Source organism: Ciconia boyciana, chromosome 2 (genome assembly GCF_034638445.1).
Source record: "Ciconia boyciana chromosome 2, ASM3463844v1, whole genome shotgun sequence".
NCBI classification, from domain to species: domain Eukaryota; kingdom Metazoa; phylum Chordata; class Aves; order Ciconiiformes; family Ciconiidae; genus Ciconia; species Ciconia boyciana.
In genome coordinates this window covers 144,914,323-144,932,199 of record NC_132935.1, presented here as the reverse complement: position 1 = coordinate 144,932,199, position 17,877 = coordinate 144,914,323, and the positions used below count along the sequence as shown (strand labels likewise).

General features: G+C 36.2%; 1 protein-coding gene across 2 annotated transcripts in view; it reads right to left on the bottom strand.

The window, feature by feature from the left end:
• Positions 1-1,252, bottom strand: part of ABCB1 (ATP binding cassette subfamily B member 1) — a 45,303-nt gene extending 44,051 nt beyond the window's left edge. For both annotated transcript variants that reach the window (XM_072851505.1, XM_072851506.1), the window contains exons 1-2: positions 1,155-1,252; positions 294-354 (exon numbers count right to left, since the gene is read on the bottom strand). In XM_072851505.1, the coding sequence (XP_072707606.1) occupies positions 294-354; positions 1,155-1,252 (159 nt within the window). The remainder of the gene's footprint in view (positions 1-293; positions 355-1,154) is intronic.
• Between the last annotated feature and the right edge of the window lie 16,625 nt (positions 1,253-17,877).

The following is a 17,877-nucleotide window of genomic DNA, read 5'->3' as shown; positions in this document are numbered from 1 at the left end:
CCTGCCTTTCGCAAACAAAAATCTAATATGGGTGTGTTTAGAATGATAACTTACTAAGGGAAGACTCCTAAGAATCCACATCAGTAATAAAACACCTTCTTTAATAAAACTACATCCACAAAAAAACCTGCTTGATTGCTATACTATATCCAACATTTTGTAGCATTAAAGTATTTGGTAGAGACAAGATCATACATGCAGTACTCTAACATAATTTTAACCATTTTTTATTTACACTTTGAAATGTGCGTGCGTGTATGTATGTACACATATATAGACAGAATAAATCTTACCAGTGTAAATGGGCTGACCATCTTAGCCTTTTCTGCTTTCTTCTTCTTCTTCTTTTCCTTGCTTAAAAGGTATAATAGTTTTAGTCCATTTAAAAAGCTACAACATTTCACAGAAATACTAATGCAATATATTAATGAAGTTCAATTAAAACATAATCATGAAATAATTTTACAGGAAACAATTGTGTGTAAAATGAATATGATTTATTGAGCATTCTTGAGATGTTTGTATTTAAACCTCCGGGTATATAAATAGCATCAGCTCCCAACTGCTGTAAATTTAAGTCAAGCTCTTCCCAGTTCACCCCTCTCAAGTGTGAAACACCACCAACAAAAGCTGGTGGTTCCACTGTCTGATCAGGGAAGTCGTGAACTGAAGCAGTATATAGCTTTCAAAATGGGAAAGAGGAAGATAATTTATAAAATCAAATTTTTGCACACGGGGGGGGGGAATAAACAAAATGTTCAAGGTATGTAAAATATTGATTCCCTTCCATACTAAAAATTTTAAGATAATTTTTAGCTGATGACATAACTGTATCCAAGATGTCCATTCCAACATTTTCTGTTGGAACATAATTTCTGTCATATTTTAGAATTGTTTTTCAATAAACTGTAGTCAATACTGTGAACACTTAGTCCTTAAAAGAAAAAGATAAAATGTCTTTCTGCACCAAACGAATGTGTCAATCGACGCTACTCTCAAGCTGATACAAAGCTTTCTGTTATTAGCCTTTCCTGGTAAAATAAAGTAAAATAAAATAAAAAATGAAATTCAATAAAATATAAAATCTCAAATAAGATAATGTAATGTTACAAGCTTCAATACATAACATGTTTACAATGTTTAAGAATACTTACTGTTTGTCTTCAGATTCATGACCCTGGCTGGATGCAGTGATCTCATGACTATTTCCATCTGCAGTACGCTTCTGCTTCTTTTCATCTTCAGAATGCATTTTAAATTTATTTAAGATAGCTCCCTGTAAAATAATATTTGACCAAGAAATATACCACCGTTAAGCCAAGGACAGTAATCTCAATGACCATTTGTTTGAAAGAAAAATATAGATACTTATTAAAATCAATAAAGTTATTAATGTCATACATTGCAAGTGAATCCTCATAATGGGCAAGTATAAATATGTTGAAACAAGTCCAGATGTCTGGAGTTTGCTTACAAACATCTACATTTTGTATTTGTATCTGTTTGATAACCGATAAATGATAACTTCATTTAATTTCATGTGAATGATATAAGCATTATATTTTCTGCAATTCAGCACAGATATACAAAATAAATGAGAAAGTAGATGTTTATATAAAAGAATATGCAGTTATTTGGATTTTCCCCAATTTTAGTTATCAGTTAATTTTATAAAATATCTCTGATTTAAAAAAAAAAAGTATTGACATACTGTGAAGGTTGTTCTCGGCTTGTGTCTTAGTCCTCTGAAAGATTATTCAAAAATCAGCAGAATTAGTACAGTTAAGGACTTGCAGCATGATAGGACTTTGCTCTTCTTATGTAAAACAGAGATGATGAACAGCTTTCTCTTGTTTTTTTTTCCCACTCCCATTGCCTCGCCTACTTTGGAGAGTAAAGTGTATGCACTTTGGACTCTGCCTCCCTCTTCCTAAAGGGAATATTTAGCAAAGTCCTTAAATGCACGCTTATTTCATTGTCACCCAGGAAAACAAACCTGAATAGTCTATTCTTCCACCAGGAAAAATTCCTCTTATCGACTGTTGGCTTAATTATGCCCCTTAAAACTCCCAGCAACTCCTTTTTACCTTATTAGAGATGGTGCTGAATGCTCCAAGTAACTGTTACACTTAAGGATGAATCCATTCTTGACTACACAGCGAGAATGAAAACAAACACCACAAAAGGAGTGTTTTACTCTTTTGCTTCTTTTCCCTTCTTCTAAGTCTAATCCAGAAAAACATGACCCATCTAGCCTGAAAGAAAACAGGATTTTACTATAGTGCATATCGTTTCTCATTTGAGTAACTGCAGAACAGCAAGATGAGTTTCAGACTCAGTTTAGCAATGGTTTGGAAGTAGCTATGGTCAGCAGAAATCTGCTCCAATGGTATCCTTCTGATTTTTTAATGTATGTTAAATTCTAAAGTGTTTGAAATGGACCATTTATTTTATTGTGGAACACATTGTTTTTATCAGTATCTGTAGGTATTACTTCAATGAAAGTAATAACAAATATTTTAAACATTTAAAAGAAACGAATTGTACTTCTTAACTGTCATTTCAATGTATATAGTAAAGTAGATATGTTCAACAATTTTACAGGAGTAAAATTTATGAAAAGTTAAATAAAAATCCTTGTCCTAGAAGACAAGCAGATTTATATGAATTTATTTGTAGGTCTCCTATCACTTTACTCAAACAAAATTTACTTAATCTGATAATTAACCAGAAGAGATAATTTTTGTTCCTTTTAGTCATGCATACCTGTAATCTCAAAATTTTGATAAAACTGAGTATTTTTACAACATTTTGGAATACAAAGAGTCTTATCAGAGTCAGGCTTACTTTAGAAAGGGTAGTTTACCATCGTCAGTTGAGCAAAATATAAAGGATTAGTAAATATAAGTATTATCTGTTTATGAAAAGTAATCCTGAGATATTTGTATAGACTTCTATCCACAGCAGTTAATGGGAATACTTCTGGGATTTAACTTGTGTGCCTAAGTGCTTTGCTGGACTTGATCTTAATGGACTGGTCCAGTTATTTCAGTGGAAACTGAATAAAATTGAGTGAGAGACTCTAGAGAAAAGTCAATTAATTTAAACAAATGAAACACTATATGCAGGTCTTCCAGGGAAAGGGAAAATGGACAAAACTACAAGATCTATCACAACATTCTGTTATCTCATTGCAATGTCTCAATGCTATTGCAGTACAGTCATGATAAGAAAGTCAAATAGAAATGAATCAGAATAGCAATTTGTACCAAAGTTTCTATTGCCTGCATACAGTAGTGCAAAGAAAATGAAAGACTGTTTTACAGCTGTTTTTATCACAGTAGGAGCTGAACCAACTAAACTGATATTTAAAAAGTGGGTAAATTGGGAAACTACAGTATTTTACATCTACTTAGTAAGACATAAAATTGTTTTTTCTCTATAGCTTCTGTACTTTGACTTTTCAGTGACATAGCTTCACAGTTGCACAGAACTTGAGGCCAGAAAAGGATCACTAAATCTTTCTTCTAATCTCTTGTATCTCACGGTTTGCTATAAATCATTCAGATATTTCCATGTTAAAACTGATAATTTGAGTTAGACTATATAATTTCAGTCTGAAGAGATTAAATCTGTGTCATAAACCAACAACAGTAGAATCTGAGGCCTCACCACTGCACATTACCTGCACCTGAGTATGTAAGAAACATGTAGGTGAACATAGTAGCTGATTCACAACCCAAGATGTATGAAAAGACCCAGAAACAATGTAGGTGCTAGTCAATCTAATCTGAGGAGAAATCTTTCTCATCCAAAGTCTGGCAACCAGTTTGGCCCTAAATATTTACGCAAGGTTCATAAACCCAATGTTTGAAAAATACTTTCTGTCTTCCCTCAGATCAGTTATTTAGTTAAATCACTAGCTTAGCCCCAGTTTTAACCAATCTTTGATGTCATCAAGGGAGATTCCTTTTTAATTCTGTAGGCTGAAGCATGGAATCTCATACAGTCACTGTCTATGTCAAATTGACATTGACTATTAAGCAAAGTAAAGATGTTCTGAACATCTTGGAAGCGGAGTGTCCTGTTCACTCAAAAGTCCAAGAAGAAAGAAAACCTTTCTGTTTCTCCCTTTACTTACTAGTCACAAAATTTCCCACAGAAGATGGATTTAAACAGAGATGACCAATCTGTGAACTTTGAGCTATTTAAGGCTCATAAACTGTTCAAAATTCATTCCCAAACCAGTTTGTTATGCTACGATCAGAAGAAGCAGGGATCTGCTGATATGGGAACTGTTGGACAATTCAAATCCCTTGCTGTACAAGCAAGTAAAAAATGGCTGATAAGGTTCATGCAGCTGTATTTGAACAATACAGTGTGTACATCTGTACACTCTGCTACATCTCAGCCCTTTCCCACAGTGGATCAGTGGGAATCTATAAAGACAATAACAAGTGCAGCTCAAAGAGCTACCACTATTGAGTTATGTAGTAAATGTCTTCAGAGATTTTAGCCAGTTGAAAATTCTGGAAAGTGACTCATAGGATCAGGAAAGTTGAACTTGCCTAATTTAAAGCCTATACATGAGGAAAACATCTGGGTTTACTTAAAAAACTGCAATTGCACCTATTGGCTAGCTGCTTCTGCGCTCTTCCCTTCAGGGAAATTGTTTAGTTCAAGACAGAACAATACCTCTTGGATATTATTACTTCTATGAGGACCTTCATTGTCAGATATATTTTCTATGTGAAAATACTTATAAATATTCATAAGGTTTACTCAACCCTCTCTTTATTAAGGTAGTAGCCAATTTTCTTTTGCCCGGCATAGTTTTATGGCTCCTGGATTATATTCACACATCTTTTTTAGAATTTTGAGCATAAGAATTTCTTGAGTTTTTGAAAGATGACCATTAGGTCCCTTGAAATATTCTGGAGAGATTGTAATGCTGTAGACTGAGGCACAATTAATTCCCTTCTCCTACTTGATATAAATGCATGGTTTGAATCATGTGTCTTGGGCACTCTACTTCAATGAGAGATTGTACTGTAACAATAAACTATGACAAACCTTAAATCCTTCTCTAAGTCATTGCTCTTACAGACCATTCACCAGTCTTGTCAGTATAGCTCTGTTCTTCACAAAAGTGTTTAAGTTGTATTTTGCATGATTATAACATAATTTTTGGACTGCAGTTAAGTTAGGTAACACAGATAATTCTGTATTGTAACTCACTATTAATTATTCCAGACTGTTTCCATGCATTTATTTATCTAAATTTACTTATCCAACCCTCTCCTATATGTCAAAATGTCTTAATATTTTATGAACAAACTGATCATAAGTCAGCTTCTGGAATGGCAGAAAAAGGCATTTGAAAAATAGGGCTCTCATGGTTTTGTGGCAAAGTTTCAACTAGTTATGCTTCCAGAAAAGAATTCATGTTGAGAGAGTCTCATCCCACAAATCACACATTGGTTCCATGTATTTTTTTTATCTGATGCAGGCTAGCAAAGGGGATGACCAATTGACACATGATAATCAGAATAAACAACTGATACAGAAACTTTAATCTAACTTTGACATCAGAGTCAAAACATTGTGAAATGATGGCCATCATGATGCCTTCAAAATTTTTTGAACAATATCAAGAAAAACTAACAATTTTTATACTTATCAATAAAAATAGCAAAAAAGACAAGAAACTGAAGTAAATACTTCAAAGCCTTTATATATTATAACCAGAGAAAAGGACACAAACTATTTTTTTCTTTTATTTCCTTTAAAGACAGAGAGTTGGATTTTCCAATGAGCTCCAGGTAGGCGAAATGGTGGAGAGGGTCCCAGGAATCCTGTAATGATTCCTCCATGACATTCAGCCCTTGCATAGGTTAGAACAACTGTGAACAAGCTCTGATTTATGATACTCGGGGAACTCCTGTTCCATTTTAGCAGCCTCTTTCCTGTTAATCAGTGCTGGAAAAGAATACTACTTTGTACAGCAATTTTGCCAACCTGGCCATGGTTCTATCAATGAGAATTGTCCTATATGAAGAGAATTATCATACACTCAGAAAATGATAATTTTCTGTTCCTTGAACTATGCTGTATGCTTAGGCACAAGATACTGCCTATAGGAATTGCTAGATATCTTATTTGTCCTGGACTAAGCATAAGGCCAAATTAAGTTATTGTAAGCATCAAGCTTCTATCAGTGTTTAAAAAGAAAGTCTACTCTGAAAAGAATGCTTTAATGATACTACAAAGCTCCACTTTTATTGTCCGGTACATATTACAAAGCTCCACTTTTATTGTATGGTTTGTCCATACAAACTAATGTCAGTAGCTTCCTCTTAGTAACGTGTCAGTTTTCAGCTTTACAAACTCAGTCTTGTTTCTGAAAGCTTCAAAGTTTTTTGTCTTATACTTAACCAACAACAGAAAATCCAGACAAATCTACAGCTCACTTTGAGAGATATTTCCTATATATGGAAAACAACTTTCTTGGTGTTTATTTATCACTGAAGTTATTAAATATGACTTGATGATGCATGAATGTGCAAGGAGATAATATTTTTGATAATCATTGCTTGCAGTGCATAGTTGCATTTAAAATTAGATTCTTACTACAGTTATAACAGAAAAAAAAATATTTAATTGAAGTCGTATTTACATTTGTCTTAGATTTAGTAAGATTTCTTAAACTATTTAAAACAGGATTTAAAAGTTCCATCTTTCTAGAGCATGAGCAGATGTGCTAACCTTCAACATATCTAGATGCCTTTTGAATCTGGAAAAACAAGATATATTCATTCAAAGAAATACATTATAGAACATTAGGGATTTAAAAGTGTTCAGGACTTTATTTCACAGTTTACCCTATTTAATATGCTATATGAAAAATGATGGAAAAACAATAATAAAAGTGACTTTTTGTGCAGGTGGAAAACATTTTTCGCTATTGAAGATGAATAAAGCATATATTATTACAGACACATTCAATTTTTTTCCTGATAATTTTTCTAGCCAATGATATGCCTAGTAACATTGTAACACTACAAGTAATCAAGGAACTTGAATGAACTTTTATCCTTCCCTCACTGAATCGCTTTGACTGGACACCTTTTGCTATGCACAAAGAGCCTTTGTAAGCTGAATATACACAACTTAGAAGTATTCAGCAGTTACTGATTAATTACTACACACAAAAGATAACTTGAATTAATGAAATACTAAACTGAGTGTTGGTATGCTCAGTGCCCTGAATAAGAAACACAAAAAGTCTTTGCTGGCCAGGAAGTTCTCAGTGAGGTAGGGTAGGGCTGGTTTCTACTGCCCCTGGAATGGATCCCCAGTGTGACTGAATTGCCGTCTTCCAAATCCCTGCTTTTCCCTTAGGATTTTATTCCTTTTCATGATTATATTTTTCCTCTTGAATCCTTGAACTGCTGCCTAGCTCCATCTCAGAAGTCTTACCTCTGTCTGCAATTTTACCTCTCTTAACTTGCAGAATTCCACTCTATCAACTTTTTTGCAGTTCTTGCTCAGAATTTAGCAATTTCCTCACAAGTCTGAGAGAGGGTTACGCAGCTGTGTCTCGGATCACAGACAGCTGAATTCCTGAGGAAGAGGTGAAGGAATTTACAAACTCAAGTCATTACATATGAAATATATAACAGTATTAATATTATATCCTATAGAGAAATCAAAGCTATTCATATTGGCTTATTCCCTTCTACAATACTATTTAAAATCGTATTTTATATATACTTGCATCCTATTCCATACAATTTGTGAAATGTCTAGATAACACAGGAAATTATGAGAATATAAACCTTGTTGTTCAGCTTCTGCCTATTAATACTAAATTCCAAAGTTTTGTTTATTTCTCTATTCTACAGTTACAGTTTATCGTACCTCTTACAAATCACAAAAATGAGGAGTGGAAGAGACCTCAGAATGTCATCCCGTCCATCCTCCTTCCTCCAGATCAGATCAACTATTCCACCTGTTGTTCTTGACAGATGTTTGAGTTCTGTCACTCCATTGGTAGTTTCCAAAAACAAAGATGGAGACTTTTAGACTATCTGAACTGTTAGACATTTCTCTGATGTCTAACCTGAATTGCCCTTGAGATAGGTTAGACCTGTTAACCCTTTCCTATCCACAGCAAATATGAAGAACAACTTCTTCCATTCCACTTCGCAGTACTCTTGAAATTTCAATGCTGCTTTCACAAGTGCCGTCTGTCCTCTCTAGACAAAAAAAAAACCCAAAAACCAACAACAGTTCCTATAACCCTTCTGGATAGAGTTTGTGCTGTTAATCTTTGACATTACTATCCTCTGGACTCAAACTGTTTCACAGCTTTTTTTGAGGAAAGTAGCCCCAAACTGGGATTTATTTCAAAAATAGGTAAATATTTTTAATTTCTATAACTAATTTGACTTTCTTGTGCTGTAGCAGTATGGAAGTATACTTATTTTATTTAATCTTGTATATTGAATTTTGTTACTGTAGTGAAATGACTAAAAATAATTACTTCATTCTGTTCATCTCACAAGAGATTGATTATGGCACTATGACCATGTTCTGCATGTTAGTCTTTGACCAGAGTCAAATTGCTTTTTTCCTTTTTGATGTTTACTGTAAAACAAATTATTGTGTATTGTAAGGTAAACGTGGTTCTACAGGCAATTGTATTCAGTGCAGATGCACACTTGTTCACAAGCTCCAAACCTTTTAAAGAGCCATACCCATAGACCCTAGGGGTAATGCTTCCTCTTACCAACCATTTCTGCTTCCAGAAACATACTGCCACATGCCACAGCTCTGACTGCTTTACACGCCACAATGACAACTCATCCCTGACAACAATCCAGGTAGATCCACCAGGAATATTCCAGTTATGATATCAAGATATGCCTGCATGTGATCACTTTGCAAGAAATAGTTCTAAAGAGACTGGAGTAATTAACTGTCTCACCATGCAGGAATTCAGTGATTAGAACACCAGATTTCTGTATGCTGTGGCCAGCTACATTATGGCTACAGTTACTGAAAAGGCAATTACCTGTAGTGATTCTATTGACCCAGACTAGATGCTCTACTGTCTCGTTAATTTACCTGTATCTTCCCTCTTAACTCCCAATTTCCCTCATTCCATAAGGGTTCATTAAGATTAATTTCCACAAATTCATTTCCTAAAGTCCTATCCAATGGCTGATCAGAGCTCCTTATCTTTCCCAACACTTCCAGGTATAAGCTCCCAGTTTGCTTGCAGTTCTAAGCCATCTTTAGTCCAGGGGCTGCCAACAGCTGAAGCTGGTGGCAGAGAAAATGGAAGAGATCAGGAAGAAGCAGGCACATTTACACTGATCCCAAGCAAGATACATTTATCTAGGCTTACTCACTACAACTGTTAGTCTCCCTGTGGACTGGTTGTTTACTAGGTATCATTTCCATTTTCTGCTTCCAGTTCCTGGGTACAAGATAAGTTTTTGCAAAGTGTTAATCAGCTACTGATACATATACAATAGCTAATGTTTCTTAGGAATAAAGGAATTTTCCCTCTGTTAGAATAATTTGTTTGATTTCTTTTAGAAAAAAAAAATGGAATGTGGCTTATATTTGATACAGAAAAAAGTTTTCTTCACAGAGACCCAGAAATGCCCAAGACTCGTAACTTATTCTGGTCTCTAGTCTGCAAGAATTATGATAAATCTATTCTCACGCTACCAAACAGATCAACTCTTTTACAAGCTACAGACTCTCAAGTCACTAGTGAGCACAATTCAAGTTGCCTCATTGGTCAAACAGCTGCACAGCATTTAGATATTGGCTTTCGATAGCTGATCTGCTTTATCCTATACATTTCATGCTTTTTAAAGGATAGAAAACTTGTCTTCCCAAGTCAGTAAAACATTCTATCTCATTGACAACTCTGCTATGTAAAAATCTAAATGAGTGTCAGTCCTACAAAAACTCCTAAAAAACATTTCTTAACTGTCTTATCTTCACAGCAACTACTTCATATATTAAGCAGCAGCCATAGGGTACAGTATTACAGTGCTTGATATAATTTCATTAATATCTATACTACAATAATATGGTTATTTTACTTAAATTTATACCAGTATTCTAAACTAAAACTAATTTCTCACCTATTAAAAATACCGTTTTTCTCTGCTCTTTCTTTTCTGTCAAAACTCACTCCAGTTCTGACAAGCTGGCACAACATGAGATCATTAAAAGGAATTCTGATTCCAACAAGGTTTGTTGCTCTACTCCCAAATATTATCCATATCAAGGGCAAAACAACCTTTTTGCCATACATTTCCCACTGAAACTTGAATTTATTAGACTTCTGCCTTGCAAATCCAAATTTCACCTTTTTTCTTATTTATTTCTTACTAATTTCTAAGCATAAACTTTGTATAAAAGTGACATACCATATTAAACAGCAACATGATCAATGAAATTTAAGAAGTGTTAAGCATGGCCAAACTCATAGAGTAATATTAGTAAACAGAGACCTTCCTGCCCAATAAACAGCAGAAAGAACCAATATAAAGTATTTCACTAATCAGCAAGCCTCAGGGGTCTTCCCCAATGCTTTCTCCCCTTCCCTGCGTGGACTGTGAAATCACAGCATGATATCTTGTCTATTTCTCAGACAGAATGGGAGATGAAGGCTGTAGGTCAGTGCCAGAAGGACTCAGGGGGGCTCCATGAAAAGCCAATGTTCACAGGGACCCTTGAACCACGAGGCTTACGACAGTGTTCCAGCACTATCAGAGATAACTGAAGGAATGCAGTGATCTCTACTCATATTTCAATTTCCTCATCCTTTGCACTCTAGAATTCCTTTCTGACTCAACGCTGAGTCACTACCTCTGTCCAGTTTACATTCTGCTTGCATGCAATGACACGTGACCCTGTGTGAGGGTCATGACACTAAATGTAATTCCTTGATTTCTTTTTATAGTCAGCAACAAAGAATGAATGATTAACAGCTCATCGTGACTGAATAACAAGTGCAGAGCAGCCCTGTTTTCCATGTGACCATTCACTGAGAGCAAGTGATTTTGTTAGCATGGAACAATGTTCAAGGAAGCAACTCTCATCAGCTCATTTGAGCACTTAGTCAAACTGAGATACCTGCTGCTGTAAGAAAAGGCCTATATCCCTTGTATTCAGTGGCTGCACCTGGCACACTAGGAATGATGTTCCAGTAGAAATTAGAGATCGTAAGGCCCACATCCTAAGGATCCACAGGTTCCCCCTGTGGGCAAGGTATGCTTATTAAATACTACAGGGATTCCTCGATAGGAGCATCCTCTGGGGTTCCTTGTGTAGTCAATACTATGAAGCAGAACTGAATTTAGAAAATGGATCTGTTTTAAACTACCTCTGGTGAGTATCTATGGGACTTGGTGGCATGCAAACAAAGCCTTTTATCTAACCACTAGAGGAAATGATCTGGTATTTGTTCCATGTCATGGGCCATTTGCAGAAGACATTATAGCATATTCCATGGTGTCTGGGGACAGATATATTGCTAGGTTATCCCACATCCTAGAGAAGACAGATGATCTCTGCAGTGATCATGCATGACTGGCAATCAGTTCATGAAGAGGCCCATTGAGTTGTCAGTTATAAGCAGGTGTGACCAGAACAAGGCCAAGTCCTAGAACCAAAACTGATTCCATGGTATGGTGCACATGAGGGAGGAGAACATAACTGCCTAGGTTATTTATGGAACATCTCGGCAACACATTAGCAAAGAAAGATGCCTACTACTGTATGTGACAGGACCAGGAAGAATTTCTCACACACCAATTGGATAGTCCAAATCTAATGTGTATGTGAAATCATATGTTTACAAGAACAAAAATTATTTGAAATGTGGTACTTCATCTTGTGCCAAATACATCTGTGACAAATACCCTTTCAGAACATTGGTGTGGTGGTTCACTTCACGGGACAGAATTACCACCTACTTGCCTAATTGATTTCCACCTATATTCATATTTCAAGTAGACTGAACTATTTAAGAGTGGTAGGTCTCTCAGGGAAAGTATGTGTACATGCTTCTGTAAGGCCTAAACATAGCATCATGAGTAGCATCATGAGTGCATGTATGGTCTTTTCATATACTGGGGGTTAGATTGGGTGATCACGCTAATTTTCTACAGAGTTCACCTTGTTCCAGTGAAATCTGGCACCCGCACTGACAATTTCCTCTGGTTCAGAAGAGGGTGAAGACAGGCAGGCAGAATAATGCTTACTCCAAGATTTCATAGTAAGATATTCCCCATAAATATTTTAAGCCCAAGAATGGGTACAAGTTATTATCCTGTTTCTTTTTATGTGCCACCACTATGGTAGTGATCAAAACATCCTTTGTACTAGCACAATATTAATAGTAGCAGCTTATTCTGATAATGGTAAACTGAGTAAACTGATATCCTCCCAACAGATCACGTGGATACAGATAAGGAGTTGATTGTCATCCCATACCAGATGACTCATACATTAGTGTTAAACCATGATAGGAAATAGAGGAAATCAACAATGACATTGTTCACCTATGAAAGTCCCCTTTCTTCTTCACATATATTTATATGAATATATGGAAAAAGAGAGAGGTGAACAACAGAAAAAAAAATTATGCATATATATCTTCTATACCAGCAAAATATGAGTAGAAATAATGGCAAATGTTACCAAAACCCTCTGTTGTGCATCAACTTTGATCTAGATGATAATAAAAAGTCAGACTTTTGTCTTGCTTTTGATCTGGGTATATAATACTAGTCTAATGGTGTTTAAGAGTAGGTTGTCAGTTTCTGATTGCTAGGTTAACCTTATAGTTTTTGCAGTGAACCATTTACTAACTTGAAGACAGATTCTGAAAGCTATACTGTATGGATGGATTTCTGCACACTCAGAGAGCCCTTTTACTTCAATAGCAGTCACCCAGGACGCAACTGTCAACTACACATAATGAATGTGTTAACATTTCTCTATCCAGAATAAAACAGGGATATATGGGAAACTCAGTCCACAACTATAATGCAAATTCATGTTAATGTGAGAACAAAATAGGCTTTTATGATCCAGTTATGCAGTTACAACCAAAACAGCGGTAAAAACAGAACTCCCAGCGCTGGTTACTCCTGCTTGGTCACATTGCTGCTAAAACTTGGGAGATTATAACAATAGCAACTGACCTAACTGCAGAGCAAGCAAGAGTAATTGCTTAAACCTTGAGGCCACTGAATTCAGAAACTTGTAAAATTGAGCTTTCAGGCTTTAAGGATTAGCTTTCCTTAACTAGTAAAGATTGCACAGCCTTTAAAAACATTGCCTCAGACTGGAGTATGATTATCAGCTACATTACAGGAAGAATCTCCTGTAAGAAATTTAGTAGGTAGATGTCTCAGAACAGTTATCTGAGCACTGAAAGGAGATTTGGATAGCAGGTTTTTCCACCTAGAAGAACACTATGAGGATGTAAAGTCATATGAAACCTGGAAAAAAATGTTGGGATTGGCATCTGGGGAAGTATCTGTTTGAGTTAATAGAACCACAGTGCCTTTAAAGTAGCAGTGCTACAAGGGTTAAGTCAGCAAGAGTAATTCTGGGACCTGTGAATCAAGCAGAGTACAACAGGAGGAGCTGCAAATTCAGCTTTGACAAATGGGCAAGGTAATGAAGGTAAGAAGGAATGCAAGGAAATCTCAGTCCTGTGGATCTGACAAAAGGTCTGCACATACTGTAATTTTCAGAAATACGGTCATAAAGGGGACACAGCCTCCATTTAAAAATAAAGATCAAAAGGAACAGAAAAGGGAAAAGAGTCCACAGTGTGGGTTTAGTTCTTTGTGTAAAAAGAGGTGGTAACAGTAACTGCAAAAGACCCTTGGAGAACATGATAAAAGCTTCCTTTAGGGAATACCAATGAGACTGCGGGAAAGCAACATAGTAAAATTTGAGAAAAAGAGGCAAAGATATGAGAAAATGGGGTAGAATCCATAAATTCCTTGCTGGCTTGTTTTGTCAAGCTAGCAAAAAAAGATGAGGAGGAGGAACAAAAACTACAGAACAGAACAGGTCCTTCTCAGTGAGCCCTCAGGCATCATCTCTTCCTGTCAATAACAAAGACTAGGGACACTCTGCTACCTACCCGCCCCTGGTCTAGTGGTAAAATTAGAATATAATCAATGCAAATGGCCAATAACAATATTAGTACTGGGTGGTCAGGGAAAGAACATTAACTATCACTAGTGCCATGATGTTAATTGATACCGTAGTGTCAATAAACACTATTCAATTAATATTTGTTCCAGCTGGAATTCAAGAAAGTGGAAAAATGATGAAACTTGTATTATATGCATGAAAGGATGTTCAAGCACCTGTATTAAGATCTCTGCCTGCAGTTAAATAGCTGCAAAGTTCAGGAGTTCCTTCTGAGTATAGGAATGGGAGGATCCCTCTTACAAACAGCAGGGAATTATTGGCACAGCCTTGCTGAAACAAAAACGGATTAGCTGCAGATTTTTCTACGGATGTTTGTGGAATTGGGGCTGACTAGTGGGAGGTGAGGGTGGAGTGATTCCTGCAAGTCATTGATGCTTTGTTATTAAGAATCCGGAGGAAGTAAAAACAGTGGATATTTGGGTAACAGTATTTCCTCGAGTTTTGTGTGCCTGTAAGTTAAAATGTGGAAAAATAGAAGTTGTGTATTAATTGAAGGTCCACATCCTCTTTCCCAAAAAACAATATCAACACCCGCAAGAAGCAGAGGAAGGACTCCAACCCACCATCAACAAGCTTACTGGAAAGCGAGATCCTAGTACAGAGACATATAATTTTAACATCCCATTTTGTCCAGGGTTAAAAGCAAAGAAAAAAGCCTAAAAGTGGATTTTTAACACTTAAACAAGGTAGCCACCTCTCAGGTTGTTTGTGGTGGAAAGATGCCTGAAATTCTTGTAGCACTAAGCAGAACATCTCACTGATTTTTTGTTATTGACTTAGCCAATGCTTTCTTTGCAATTCCACTAGCAGAGCAAAGCTGGTAAAAACAAGCATTTACCTATGAGGGAAAGCAATACTGTTTTATCTATGTACCTCAACACTTTCAGATCAAATGTATCAAATGTGGATGAAATTACCATCAAAACATGTTATGTGATATCATACATGGATGATGTGTTGGTACATGGGAAAACTGAATTGAAAGTCCAGGAATATACCTAAGAAGTAATCAGCATTACTCAAAACACAGGCTTTAAAGCTAATCATGACAAAACTCAGTTGGTACAATCTGAAGTGAAATATTCAGGAATAGTTTTAGGTCAGGAAGGGAGGGTGATACTGGGATCACCAAAGGGAAGAACTGACTATGAGTGTCCATGCCCCCACAGTAATAATTGTATTAGATTAACTTTTGGAATTGCTTACATTTTTGTGAGAATTTCCTTACATTTGCAGAAATCAGTAAAACACTAACCAAGAGAAGAAACCTCACAAACAAGAACGGGAAGAACAGAAAGAAGCAAAACTGCACTAGTTCAAACCCTGGCCATCAGATGATCAGATTCTTGTAAGCTGTTTCATGTTCAGCTGGCTGCTACCGATCTAGATCTTGGGACTGCTATTTGAAGAATACAGAAATAAGATGCAAGTTACAGCCTTTGCTTTGAGAGTCTTAAGATCAGTGGGAAAGAACTCTCTCCCATATTAAAAACCAGGCTTAGCATTGGCATAGGCAATGAGCTTTGGGAATACATCACTAGAAGCTATTTTGCAGTAGTACATATCACACGTACTCCACTAAAGTACATAATCAGTGGAAAAGTACAAACTGGATATGTATCAAACCCTAAGTTAGCTGGATGGCTTTTATAAACTAAGAGCTTTCGGTAGAAGATGACAAGATTTTATCACCAGCTCTATATGGCTTTTAACCACTGCAACAGAACATAAATGCCCTTTACCTGTTTATGTGTCTCTCACCATAAAAGCTCCGTTGTTGACTTTGTGCCACAGGATATTCAGTGTGGTTCACTGATGGGTCCAGCTTTTATCAAAAGGATGGAAAATCCTCAATCAGATATGCTGCAACTCCTGTGAAAAATAGAGCTGCCTGCCTTTGCTTTGCACAAGCAGCAGAGCTACAAGCTCTGCTAACAATATTAAAAGAGGAACCTGAAGGAAATGATCTAGCTTTGTACATAGTTTCAGACCGGATATATCAAGCTTTAACTATTTGGCTACCAATGTGGAATAAAGATGACCTACAAACATAGAATTGAAATCTGGTAGCCTATCAATCATGGAAAGGAAATCCTGAACATAGTTTAAAAAAAAAGCAGAGAAGAAAAAAATATGCAGGTCACATAAAAGTACACCAAAAGGAAAAATACAAAAACAGCAGTACTGGAATAATCAAGCAGATGTCCCTGCCAAGGTTGTGGTGGTCCCAGTAGACTTAGCATTTGAAGAAACACCCATTTTGGAAACAAAACAAAGAAAATCATACAAAGCAAGGTATCAAAGACCTAGCCACTTCACAACATGGAAATGAGGAAATTGAGGGGTGATTACTATAGAAGCTAGTAGACATGTGAAGCATAGAGAGCATAGTGTGGCCAGATAACAAACCTTGTAGATGGAGAACACTATATATACTTCAAGTAGATTTGTTTCAGTAGGTGCATGAACAAGATCCTGTAGGGGTTGCTTGAATGCAAAAGGGAGTATTAGAAGATAGCTAGTTGGACGGATGTGAAAACGGATGGGTACATAATTGCTTAACTTGTGCTGTGGTGAATACCCCCACTAAGAGAAAACTAACATTAAAACATTAGAGAATTAATGAACCACAGGCTAGGATACAAATGGACTACACTAGACCACGTGTAGTCCCACCTTAATCCCACCTACCATGCAAAGTGGGATTAAGTATTGTTTGCTAATACTAGATCCACTGACAAAATGGGTTGAGGTAGTTCCAGTAAAGAAAGCTATAGTGCCAAGTCTAGACTTGGCCAAAGAAAGCCAAATCTACCACAGTGCAGGCATTTAACATTGTATTTTCCAGATGGGATTTAAGCCAATAAATTGATTTGGAGCAAGGAACATATTTTCCAGGGCAAATCATCAAGGAATTATGTGGAGGCCTGGAAGAAAAAAAAAAAGTTCCACATTGCTGGGAACTCCCAGTTCAAGGTAAATTGAATGACCCAATAGGACTATAAAAATAGCACTAGGCAAAATGGTGAAAAATTACAGAAAAGTTTGGAATATCACATCCTCTTGTCATTTTAATGACCTGTGAGCCACAACAGCTTCTCACAAGTTCACATGATTTAGAGCTATGTCTGGGAGAAAAAAGGTTGCCTAATGTTTTACCTGAAGAATGGATACAGACCCTATCTAAACACTGGAAAGAAATTAATGTTGTTATAGCAACTCAACTGGGAAGGAATGCTCAATGCATGGATAAACAAACGAGAACACTCCACTACTCTGCAGAATGGCAAGGAGGATGGAAAGTAATATTCCATCTTTTCCACGCAAGTTTACAGTTTAAACTGTAAATGGGATGGACTAGCTCCAATTATAAATAAAGCAGGACCTTATGCATATCAAGTAAAACTCCAGAACGGAAAAATGCGTAAGTAGTTCCAGTTTCAGTTTTAATTATGGGAAGGTAAATAAGTTAACAAAAAGCAAGAATGTTATGTTATAGATGTTGCTATTAGAATTTAACAGTAGGCGTATGGGAAGTCTCACCAGAATCATCGCCAGTGAAAGGCTATTAAAACAAGAAGCATAAACTAATTGTTAGGTTTTGTCTGA